General features: G+C 42.6%; 1 protein-coding gene across 2 annotated transcripts in view; it reads right to left on the reverse strand.

Annotated features, from left to right (window-relative positions):
* The window catches only part of ZNF236 (zinc finger protein 236), a 461,432-nt gene that overhangs the window by 415,173 nt on the left and 33,257 nt on the right, over positions 1–13,002 (reverse strand). For both annotated transcript variants that reach the window (XM_073631228.1, XM_073631227.1), the window contains exon 4: positions 2,754–2,932. In XM_073631228.1, the coding sequence (XP_073487329.1) occupies positions 2,754–2,932 (179 nt within the window). The remainder of the gene's footprint in view (positions 1–2,753; positions 2,933–13,002) is intronic.

The following is a 13,002-nucleotide window of genomic DNA, read 5'->3' on the forward strand; positions in this document are numbered from 1 at the left end:
AGGCTCCAAAATAAAAAAAAGACTAACAGGCAGGATTTTGATTGCAGAAGAGACATACTTTGTCTCTTCTGGATTAACGCTACTTACCTACCTGTCCGCCCCTTTACAGTAAACTGCACAAGCACAGCTCACTGCACACATTTGGCAATGTTGAATCTGACAGCACTCCAATGCATGCATGGGAGTGAAATCATCTTGGCCTGGCCAATGACAGCGGCCGGTGATAAGGACCCTAAAGCCGGCCGCCCAAAGATGTGAGCGGCCGATTGTGAGTTCCGAGGATGGCGCATCGCTGGATTCAAGGGGTGTATAGTTCCACTTTAAAGCATTATAGATCAAAACAATTGCCAATTACATTTGTTAATACAGTTCTCAGTGCTGCTGGTCTCTTACAGCCATTTCCTCTCTACACACACCTGCTCCAACGTCAGCTGTGCATTTTTCTGGACTGGCTGACTAACAGTAACAACAGTGGACTATGCCTTTGTAATGTGTGTCATCATGACATTTTAACAATCAGAACAAGTGTCTGAATTATTTAGGCTAAATTACACAGACTCCACTTTTCCAGCATTTCTTCCAGGAATGTAAATCACACCTCAAGATTCTACGCTGTAATGCTTACAAAGCATAAGAGTAGAAAAAACACATGTGAAATCAGTTGCATGGGGGCACCAACAATATAAAGGTCTCCCCCAGCTGAGTATATAGTAACTGTCCAAAAATAAATATTAGCCTCATCCTAACTGGCATTAAGCACCCTATGGTACTTTTTCATATGACTATTTACTTTATTCATTTCCATTGAGAACTGTGACTAATAAAGATAACTGATTACTTTGCTCAGCCTGATGCAGACGAAAGACTGGTAGAGGCAGGGATGTGTCAGGCTCTATTGTAGTGCAAGTTCTCCATTAATGTGCTTGGTGTAGCGTTATTTATTTTAAGGTCATCACAGAGGACAAGGGGGCACTCTTTACATCTGGAAGAAAAGGGATTTAACCTCCAAATACGGAAAGACTTCTTCACATAAGAGCTGTGAAAATGTGGACTAGGCTTCCTCAAGAGTTGATTCTGGACAGCTTAATAGAGAACGCATGGATTCTTTCCTAAATGCACATTATATAACTGGATACTAAGATTTATAGGTAAAGTTCATCCAGGGAATATCCGATTGCCTCTTGGGGGATCAGGAAGGATTTTTTTCCCCCTCACTGGAGCAAATTGTACCATGCTTTATTAGGGTTTGTCTTCCTCAGGATCAACTGTGTGTATAGGATTGTATATATGGGTTTTTCAAATTGGTGTGTTTTTTTTTCTCTGAGGGTTGAACTGGAGGGACATGTGTCTTATTTCAACCAGATTAACTATGTAACCACTTCACATAAGTTGCCCATAGTGTTTTCTACCATCCAGCCCCTAAAAAAAAAAAAAAAAAAATGGTCACTTTGTTCATTTTGGGCAAAGGAACAGGTTCTAATAGAGGAAGAACCACCCCCCACACTTGCCCGTACTCCCATTCAGTTTGCGCCCTTAGTAAATGCCCAGTGAATGGAGCATGTGACCTTCTCCCAATGTACAGGGCTCAGGTCCTAAACAGAAAATCGCCATGCCTGGAGACTGTCTACTGACAAGGAGGAGGAAAAATTTAACCCTGCGTAAGCTGCAACACCATTTGACAGAGAGCTTGCATGTGGTTAGGACTCCCTGAATTCACTTTATATTTAGAGTAAACATCTTTTGTCAGAGATAGCAGTATTTATCAACTACTATATTGGCATTTGTATCCCAAAGGGCCATTTCTGAATTCCATCACTAAAAATCATTATACACTTTCATATGTTAATGTAGTTTCAAAAGTTGTTTTCAACCTTGTTAAATCTGCAACCTTCATTAAAATAATTTCTGGTGGTCTTGGCATATAAAAAAGTCTTTTGATCAGGTACTTTTTGTTATGTGGAGACAACTATCAATTATGCTCTTGAGTTGTCATCCAGTTATACAATATGTGCCCCTGGTCAAAAAGCTTGTACAATGTATGTGCAGTAGATGCTGGAACAAAGGCATGTGGCTAAAAAAAAAAAAGCTTAAACCATTTAAGTGTTTATGATACAAAGTGTGTGTGTGTGTGTGTGTGTGTGTGTGTGTGTGTGTGTGTGTGTGTGTGTGTGTGTGTGTGTGTGTGTGTGGGGGGGGGTACTAAAACTGGAGCAGACATACTCTGGAGCACATGAGCATAGTAACCAATCAGCTTCTTTAGCTTGTTCAGCTAAGCTTAAAAATGAAATCTTGGAAGCTGGAAGTTGATTGGTTGCTATGCACAGCTGCTCCAGTTTTAGTAAATTCCCCTCAAGGTGTTTTAGCAAACATAATGTCATCAAGATTACATGTACTTTAGGTCCACTTTTAGAGTAATACCTTCTTCCAAACTGACCCATTAGGACAGTTGGATGGTTTAGAAAAATATAACTCATGAAAAAGAAACTGGGTTATACTGAGCTACCGAAAAAGGTAGTATAAGTGATGTACAGTGAACATTGAATACAGATTTACAGGGTCATAGTGACAAACTATACACAGTTTAAAGGGTACTTATGATAAAAAGACACTTGAAGAAGAATATTTGCGGATATAAAGCTATATAATAAAACTAAAGAATGTTGAGCTATTCAAACTCTTCTCAACTGCTCATTAACTTTGAATACTGTGAACAAATGCCATAGTGCTGTAGATGTTATTGATTGAAGGTTCACCTGATTTTGAAATGAGTTTTCATATGGTCTTTAAGCTGTGGTGCAGTCTCAAAAGTCTTTTTGCATGACTTGCAACTGTAGGTTTTGTTTCCTGTCACCTCTTTTCGATGTTCCTCCATGTGCAGAGACAGATGGCTTTGTAACGTGAATTCATCTCCGCACTCTGAACAGATGAGGGTCTAGAAAACAAAGGAGTCGTTTTTTTAGTAATAATTCCAACCATTTGTGCCTTATGTGACAATATCCAATTTTTAAAAATCATCTACAAAAAAGCAATAACATAATGTTGAGCAAAATGACCAACTTCATTTGGCAAGTTTAAAACTTACCAAGTTCAAACTTGGCACGTTTAGTGAAATGATAGTTAGTAAGACTGTACACAACATGCTTTGTTTTTCTAAAATCAATTTCTGCTTTTCATGCTAACATAGGGGTTGATTTACTAAAACTGGAGAGTACAAAATCTGGTGCAGCTCTACACAGAAACCAATCAGCTTTCAAGTTTTCGTCAAAGCTTAATTGAACAAGCCGACATTATCCATTAAGCTCATGGATACGTTTCTAAAAAAATAATTCCCTTTTAAATATTCGAACCTGTAATTTCCCAGATAGCTTTATGTTTTCATGCTACTACTCATTCAGTCTTACTAACCTCCACATTTACATTTTTTATACATGATGGTGGACAGGCAGTAGAAGCCTGGCACTTCTTGAAATAGAGGTGTTCATTACATGTTGCTAATAACTTAGCTGCATCATAGCAAAGAAACAGTTTTTAGCAAGTATAAGCTACTGAGCTTGCTAAACATCAAAAGGAGACAGAGGAAAATCTAAAACCTAAATCGTCACCTGCAGGTTAGAGAGAGGACAGCACACAAATTAACCTGTATAAATAAATAATTTTATATTTAATAAAGTATGTACTGTATGTACACACACCACATTAACTTAAGCCCACACCTGAAGTTCATTTCTACAGAACTGTAGTCAACAAAAAAATAGATATCCTGATCCCTAAATTATGTTCATACATAAACTGGATTGGAACAAAGTGGGCAATAAGGAAGGAGGCTTTAGAGGTGGCCATAACCATTATACCAAAAGAAGGGAAATATACTTCTTTATGCTCAAGTTATAGGCCAATTTCCTTGCTGAACGACGATATTAAGCTGTTTGCTAAGGTAATGGCGGGAAGGTTGAAACCTTTAATGAGCGAACTAGTACATACCGACCAGGGAGGGTTTGTACCCGGTAGAGAATGACGAGACAATGGAATCAGGACATTGTTGGCGGTGCATGAAATAAAGGAATCCGGGACCCCTAGTCTACCCTGTCGATCAATGCTGAAAAAGCTTTTGACAGGGTAGACTGGGGGTTATTGTAGGACGCCCTAGTGGGGAGGGGCATAGGTACTAGATATATGCAGTGGATAGGGGCGCTTTACAACTGTCCCACAGCAAGGGTAAAGGTGAACGGATCACTTCAGAACCCTTTGAAATGCATAACGGCACTAGACAAGGGTGCCCCCTGTCCCCCCTACTGTTTGTCCTGTCACTTGAACCATTAATGGCGAAAACACGACAGGATGTGGACATTAGGGGGATCAGGGTGGGAGAAGCGGAACATAAGATGGCCGCATATGCCGATGATATATTGTTTTTTGTTTCATGTCCCAGGATAACTCTGCCAAACTTGATAAAAGAACTGAAACAGCATGGTGATTGTTCAAAATTTAAAATAAACACAGTTAAGTCGGAGATCCTGAATATAGGTGTCCCTTCTCAGGAGGCACTTGTATATCAGGAGAAGTTCTCATTTATCTGGAGAGAGAAAGAGCTAAAATATTTAGGGGTCAAGATTACAAAGTCCATGGACATGCTTTACCAATCAAACTTCCTGCCCTTACTGAATGAAATTAAAAAGGACTTAAGTAAGATAGCGTCTAGATATGTGTCTTGGCTGGGGAGAATCAATATATTTAAAATGAGTCTATTGCCAAAGATCATGTATCAATTTCAGATGCTGCTGATACCTCTCCCACAAGTTTTAAAACTTGGAAAACAATACTCCTTAGGTTTATTTGGAAAGGGAAAAAGCCAAGAATAAGCTTACAAATACTAACTAGAGACAGAAAGCAGGGGGCCCTCGGAGTCCCTGATTTAAAGAACTATTATAAAGCAGTTCTCCTCACGCGGGTTATCAACTGGGCAAAAAACAATAAAAATAAAAGATGGGTGGAACTGGAAAATACAATTAGTAAGACAGAGTTGGGGAAAATCATATGGGTACCTGCACATTTGAGGAATTTAGGAAAGAAATCACATAAGATGACACTTAAAACCTTAGAGAGGTGGGATATGATACACAAAAAACAAAAATGGAGCTACAACTCCCCATGTATTGCACTGAAGGACACGGAGTATTTTCCACTGGGGAAAAGTAATTTGTTTGGAAATTGGATTAAAAAACCAAACGCACAATTAAAAGATGTGATCGTTAGGGGAAGGTTATGCACATTTCAAGAGTTAAAAACAAAAAAAATAATATAATGGTGATAGATGAATGGCATTTTTCCCCATCTAAAACATTTTTTGATTCTCTCCCTCAACCAGTGAGGTCAGCAGATAATCTGCTACCGATGGAGAAACTATGTACGGAGGTAGAAAAATGGAGGGGACAATACTCATCCGTCATACACTACATTTGAACATATATGTATTTTATCCTCTAGAGACAGAGGCCTCATATCTAGGATGTATAGTTATATCAATGGTGTTGGTGTTCCCGATAAATCTACACAGATGCTCCAATGGGAGGCAGATGTGAATGTCTCGCTTACTATTGAGGAATGGAGCTCAATGTCAGAAAACCTCCGTAAAAGTAACAAAGCTATCTCCTTCAGAGAGACCCCCATTAAAATTTTCTCTAGATGGTACCTCACCCCTTCAAAGCTCCATACCTTCTACCCTTCCATCTCTCCTAATTGTTTCAGAGGATGTCCGGAATCTGGCTCCCTCTTACACATTTTTTGGAGCTGCAAACATATTAACCACATATGGCTTAAGGCAATCAATTTAATAGAACAACTTTCTAATCAAAAGATTACTCCCTCTCCTCAGATTTGCTTGCTATACGCTGGTATTCCTGACGTTCCTCTCCCATGTATGAGACTATTCCACTCCCTATGTAGTTCAATCCACTGGATGACAGCATTTAACTGGAAATCCTCAAATCTGTCATGGCAACAAGTAATTAATAGAATGGAGCTCCTCAAACTCTCTGAGTGGATTTATCATACCCTTAATGACACTATTCATATTCACCAGAAGAAATGGGCCTATTGGAAACCAACCTAAATTGGTTAATATACTAGTACCATAACTACCTATTTCTTATTGCTAACATAATGTTTTGCCTTATAATATAAGCATATAAAAATATCTCTATCACTATCACAGCTTTTGTAACTCAAAGTTATATAACTTATGTTTTGTATTTTCTATATCCCTTTTACTTCTGTACCAACATAATACAATAATGTTAACTATACCGTATGTATATTACCTAAGCTTCCAAATAAAAACTTTTGTAAACAAAAAAGAAAAATGGAGGGGATATCGGTATTATATAAAATCCTAATAGAGGGAACTGGGGTGGGAAAGCCGCCATACATCAGCAAGTGGGAGGAGGAATTAGGGTCACAAGTGAATGAGTCAGAGATGAGAAAAATTATGAGTTTGGTTTTTGTAACGTCACAGGATAGCAATATGATAGAAATTAGTTTTAAATGTTTAGCACGGTGGTATATAACTCCAGATAAAGCCCACAAGTTTCAAATGGAGACCTCGCAGTGCAGTTGGAGGGTGTGCGGAGAACGGGGAACTATGTCTCATGTTTGTTGGGCGTGTCCTAAAATTAGACAAATTTGGAGAGAGATTATTCAGGAAAAAAAGAGATAACAAAAGAGGAAGTCCAAGAAGATCCGTGGGAGTGTTTATTCCACCGGACGAAAACACCAGTTAACCAATATCTGAAAACCCTGGTCCCCTCACTCCTGAATGCAGCCAAAAGTTTAATTCCCAGACATTGGCAAGAGCCAGATAGCCCCACACTGAGGAACTGGAGTAATAGAGTAGATGATATATATAATTCGGAATACCTGAGAGATTTAGTGGAGAGGAGGGTTGGGCGGGATTTGAGAGAAAATGGAAAGATTGGCACTTATTTAAGCTTACTTTGAAGTTCGCAGGGATGGTAGGAGCCTGATTGGTTTAGGTGCTGGTACCAAGATATATGCAAACGACATTAAATGTTGGCTCCAGAGCAGGAGAAGGGAGGGGAGAGGATAGTACGGGGATGGGGGGAGGGGTTTTAAAAGGTAATTTGTATCTAGTTGTAGAGAAGAACGTTTTTAGGGGGATGAAATGTATGTTATTAAACTGTATTGGAACTTTTTTTTACTTAAATGTAATAAAAGATATTGAAAAAAAAAAAAAAATAGAAACATTTCTCTGCGTTCCCAGTTGAAATCACAATAATCGCTGAAGAAGTAATGGTAAGGAAAATTCTATATGGGCATGAAAAAGTACATATTTCTACTGGTGTGGTATTCTGGATTAGTGGACTGATAAAATCAAGGACCCAGTAGGTAGGTACAAATGGTCAGCAGCCTTGATATTCGCCTCTATGGGATATGAATCAGGGATGTATGTATGGATGAGTGGAAGAATGGCTAGAACCCTCCGGTATCTCCGCAGCTAGGCACATCAGATTAGGGAGAGATCCTCTAGAACAGTGGTTCTCAACCTGGGGGTTGAATGATGATTTGCCAGGGGTCACCGAATCCTGGGCTGTTCCTGAAGCCTGCACCACTCTCCCAGCCTCTTAGCGGCCGCCCAGCAGGGCTGTCCCTGGAGCCTGTGGCCACCCAGCTGGGCAGTTTCTGGAGCCTGCGGCCGCCCACTCAGCTTCCTTGCATCCACCCATACAGTTCACGGCATGGCTGGGGGGGCAGAGACTAGAGGTCAGCTGACTGGTGAGGAATATGAAGTGGGAGGGGCTGGAGGAGACCCTATCTCCTGATTTCAGCATAGGTGTCACTGCTACGAGACACCACAAAGTCGCAGACACAGTGAGTAACACTACCTGTGATTATAGTTGCCATTAAAAGTACCCACTACAGTTCTCAGATCAGCAGATCAAGAGCACCCGAGTTGGTTGATCAGAACTCCCCCCAGCATTGCCACTCAACCAACTCCCCGCCAGCACTGCCACTCATCCCAAAAAAGGGGAGAGAAAAAAATAAGAGAAAGAACAAGACAGACAGCTAGAGAGAGGGATGGGGGAAGAAACAAGAAATTAGGATAAAGAGAGATAAAAGGGAAAGAAAGGAAAACAAAGAGAGTGGCACATCCTAAAATGTACCATAAGGGGTTTTAATACTGTACGAGTGGAAGGGACTTAGGAAGCGCTAAAAGTCCATGAGTTAGGGACGCAAATTACTTGTCTTGCCTTGGGTGCCAATAAAACACACCACAAAAATAATTTTACTGTTCCCCACAACTTGGGAAATTTTAGCAAGGAGTCACGGCACTACAAGGTTGAGAACCACTGCTCTAGAATGTGAAGAGAAAGTAGCCAAACCACAAAAGTAAAAACATTGTAGTATTTATTGAAAAGACAAATATCAACACTTACATTAGGGTAAACAGTGTGCTGCTTGATCGTGGAGGAGAAACCAGTGTGTGTGTGCAGATGGAGCTCTGAGCCTGCTAGAAAGCAGCCGCTGACAGACACTGACATGAGAGACCCGCCAACGAATGGATCAACGGTGGCGTCCCCAGCCATCCTCTATGATAAATGCAATATCAGGGGATGCGCAGGGAGTGTGTACAACACGTTTCAGAGGATCCTGCCTCATTTGTCTATAGTACCTACTTGACAAACGAAGGGGGGGTCCTCTAAATCGCATTGTACACACCCTCTTCACGTCCCACGGTGTTGCCTTTTTGGTACAGGACAGCTGGGGACACCTCCATCCTGTTGGCGGATCTCGCATGTCAGTGTCTGTCAGCGGCTGGCATCTAGCAGACTCAGAGCTCCATCTGCACACACACACGGATTTCTCCTCCACGATCAGTCCCAGTTCACACAGGAGCGACCTAGCTGCCTGACAAGTCACACTCGATTCTAATAGGAGCGACTTCAGAGCGGCTTGCATTGACTTCTGTTAAAGAGGTGGTTTACAAGCTGCGCTGAGGTCACGCTGTGCGGGTGGCTTCAGAGTCGGATGACTCTGAAGCCGCCCCTGTGTGAACCGGCACTCAAGCAGCACACTGTTTACCTTAACCAGTTCCCGACCGGCGCACACCGATGTACGCCAGCAGAATGGCACGGCTGGGCAAATGGACGTACAGGTACGTCTATTTGAATTCCCCACCGTGCCATTGCGTGCGCCGGCCGGGAGCTCAGTGAGTCGGGTCGCGGGTCCCGCGGACTCGATCGCCGCGGGGATACCCGTGATCGCCTTTACTGATGTAAACAGCATCTCCCCGTTCTGCCTAGTGACAAGTGTCACTGATCACAGCTCCCTGTCATCGGGAGCAGTGATCAGAGTAATGACACTGCTAGCCCATCCCCCTACAGTTAATCACTCCCCCAGGACACACTTAACCCCTCCCCGCCCCCTAGTGGTTAACCCCTTCACTGCCAGTGTCATTTACACAGGAATCAGTGCATTTTTAATCGCACTGATCGCTGTATAAATGACAATGGTCCCAAAAATGTGTCAAAAATGTCCGACATGTCTGCCATAACGTCGCAGTCACAATAAAAATCGCTGATCGCCGCCATTACTAGTAAAAAAAAAAAAATATCAATAAAAATGCCATAAAACTATCCCCTATTTAATAAACGCTATAACTTTTGCGCAAACCAAACATTTATTGCGATTTTTACAAAAAATAGGTAGAAGAATACGATCGGCCTAAACTGAGGAAAATTTTTTTTTATATATTCTATATATTTTTGGGGGATATTTATTATAGCAAAATGTAAAAAATAATGCTTTTTTTTTAAAATGGTCGCTCTTATTTTGTTTATAGCGCAAAAAATAAAAAAATCGCAGAGGCGATCAAATACCACCAAAAGAAAGCTCTATTTGTGGGAAAAAATAGGATTTTTTAAAACAGCTTACCTGTAAAATCCTTTTCTTTCGAAGGACATCACGGGACACAGAGCCTCAGTAATTACTGATGGGTTATATAGGTATCACTGGTGATTGGACACTGGCACACCCTATCAGGAAGTTCAACCCCCTATATAATCCCTCCCCCTTGCAGGGATACCTCAGTTTTGTAGCCAAGCAATATAGTGTATTAAAAGAGGGGCGGGACCTCTGTGTCCCGTGATGTCCTTCGAAAGAAAAGGATTTTACAGGTAAGCTGTTTTAAAAAATCCTATTTTCTTTCTCGAACATCACGGGACACAGAGCCTCAGTAATTACTGATGGGATGTCCCAGAGCAATGCTACCTGAGGGGGGGGGACCACGACCAAGTAGGGTGCAATCAGACCTGAGGACCCTGTACCGCTGCCTGCAGCACACTACGCCCAAAGGCGATATCCTCATGCCTTCTCACATCCACCTGATAGAATCTGGTGAATGTATGAACTGAAGACCAGGTTGCGGCCTTGCAGATTTGAGCCATAGAGGCCTGGTGATGCACTGCCCAAGAAGCACCAATAGCCCTTGTGGAATGTGCCCTGATCTGAAACGGAGGAATCTTCTGTTTCAAACCGTAAGCTTGAATGATCAACTGTCGAATCCATTTAGAAATGGTAGCTTTTGACACTGCCTGTCCTCTATTGGGACCCTCTGGCAGCACAAACAAAACATCCGTCCTGCGGATCTGAGCAGTTGCCCCTAGATAGGCCTTAACTGCTCTTACTACATCCAACGAATGTAGAGATCTCTCTTCCGGAGAACAGGGATCTGGAAAAAAAGGAAGGTAGAACAATGTCTTGGTTTAAATGAAAATCAGAAACCACCTTCGGTAAAAAACTAGGATGAGGGCGTAGTACCACTCTATCCTTGTGTATAATCAAATAAGGCTCCTTACAGGAAAGAGCTGCTAATTCTGATACTCTTCTAGCAGAAGAGATGGCCACCAGAAAAATTAATTTCCTTGTCAACAAGACCAAAGGAATCTGACTTATTGGTTCAAAAGGCTGTTTCTGTAACACAGCCAGGACCAAGTTCAAGTCCCAGGGGTTTAGGGGCGCTTTAACCGGAGGATTAAGACGCGTCACCCCCTGGATAAAGTTTCGGACCAAAGAATGCGAAACAAGTGGCCGTTGAAATAATACTGATAAAGCAGAGACCTGGCCCTTGATGGTACTCAAGGCCAGCTTCATCTCTAATCCTAATTGTAGAAAATCAAGAATTCTACCTATGACATATTTCCTGGGATGCCAACCTCTGGATTCACACAAGGTTATATAAGCTTTCCAGACTCTATGATAAATCATCCTGGAAGCTGGCTTCCTTGCATTAATCAAGGTAGATATGACAGGACCTGACAGCCCACGACTCTTCAGAACGTGGGTCTCAATAGCCAAACCGTCAAATTTAGCGTTTGTAAGGCAGGATGGAACACTGGACCTTGAGATAACAGGTCTGGGCGTACCGGTAGTGTCCACGGGGAACCTACTGTCATCCTTACTATTTCTGCATACCAAGTCCTTCTGGGCCAAGCGGGGGCCACCAGAAGTACCGACTTCCTTTCCTGCCTGATCCTGCAAAGGAGTCGTGGTAGTAGCAGAATAGGCGGGAATGTGTAAATCAGTGAGAACCGATGCCACGGAATCACCAACGCATCCGTCCCGCATGCAAGAGGATCTTTTGTCCTTGCCACAAATCTGTCTATCTTTTTGTTGAATCGGGATGCAAAGAGATCTACATCTGGAACCCCCCCATCTTTGGCATATGGCCCAAAAGACGTCGGGATGCAGAGACCATTCCCCTGGAAGTAACTGCTGGCGACTTAGATAGTCCGCCTGCCAATTCTCTATTCCTGGGATGAAAACTGCCGATATGCATGGCACATGCATCTCTGCCCAGACTAAGATCTGGTTCACCTCTTTTTGAGCAGCTCGGCTCCGGGTGCCTCCCTGATGATTGACATAAGCCACTGCTGTGGCATTGTCGGACTGGATCCTGACCGGACAACCCTGTAGCCTGATAGTCCAGGCCTTTAGAGCTAGATGTATCGCCCGGATCTCCAGAATGTTGATGGGTAAGGTCCTCTCTGTCTTGGACCATACCCCTTGGACCGCAGCCTGTTCCAGAACTGCTCCCCAACCTGACAGATTGGCATCTGTTGTTACCACCGTCTAGGTAACCGGTAGAAAGGATTTCCCCTTCTGCAGGTTTTCGGGTATGAGCCACCAATTGAGGCTCTGATGCACCGCATGCGACAGGTGCATCGGAAAGTCTAATGCCTGAACTTTCCTGTTCCAGGTCGACAGAATACTGTGTTGCAGCATTCTTGAGTGAAACTGAGCATAGGGAACTGCTTCGAATGAAGACACCATCTTCCCTAGTAGCCTCATACAAAGGCAAACTGAGGGACCCTTCTTGGTCCTTACTGTCAGAATCAGCTCTCTCAAAGCAGTGATCTTTGCCTGGGGTAGAAATATTTTCTCCTGGCCTGTATCTATAATCAGACCTAAATACTCCAGTCTTCTTACTGGTTTTAGGAAAGACTTTTCTAAGTTGAGGATCCAACCCAGGTGTTCTAGATACCTGACTGTGGTCCTCAAGTTTCCATTCAAAGAGGCTACCGACCGGTCTATCAAGAGCAGGTCGTCTAGGTATGCTATGACAGCTATACCCTGAGCCCTTAATCTGGCCAGAGGAGGAGCCAAGATCTTTGTGAACACTCGAGGTGCAGTGGCTATCCCGAAAGGCAGAGCCACAAACTGGAAATGGCGCCCTCCTACCTCGAAGCGCAGAAACTTCTGATGAGCAGGAAAAATGGGCACATGCAGATATGCATCTCTGATGTCTATTGATGCCAGAAATTCTCCTCCCTGCAGGGTGGGAACTACTGTTCGAATTGATTCCATGCGGAAGGATTGAATCCTTAGGAATCGGTTCAGATCCCTTAAGTCCAGAATGGGCCTGACATCCCCATTTGGCTTTTGGACCATAAAAAGGTTGGAATAAAAGCCCAATCCCTGGTCCTTTGC

Source organism: Aquarana catesbeiana, linkage group LG05 (assembly GCF_042186555.1).
Source record: "Aquarana catesbeiana isolate 2022-GZ linkage group LG05, ASM4218655v1, whole genome shotgun sequence".
Classification (NCBI taxonomy): Eukaryota; Metazoa; Chordata; class Amphibia; order Anura; family Ranidae; genus Aquarana; species Aquarana catesbeiana.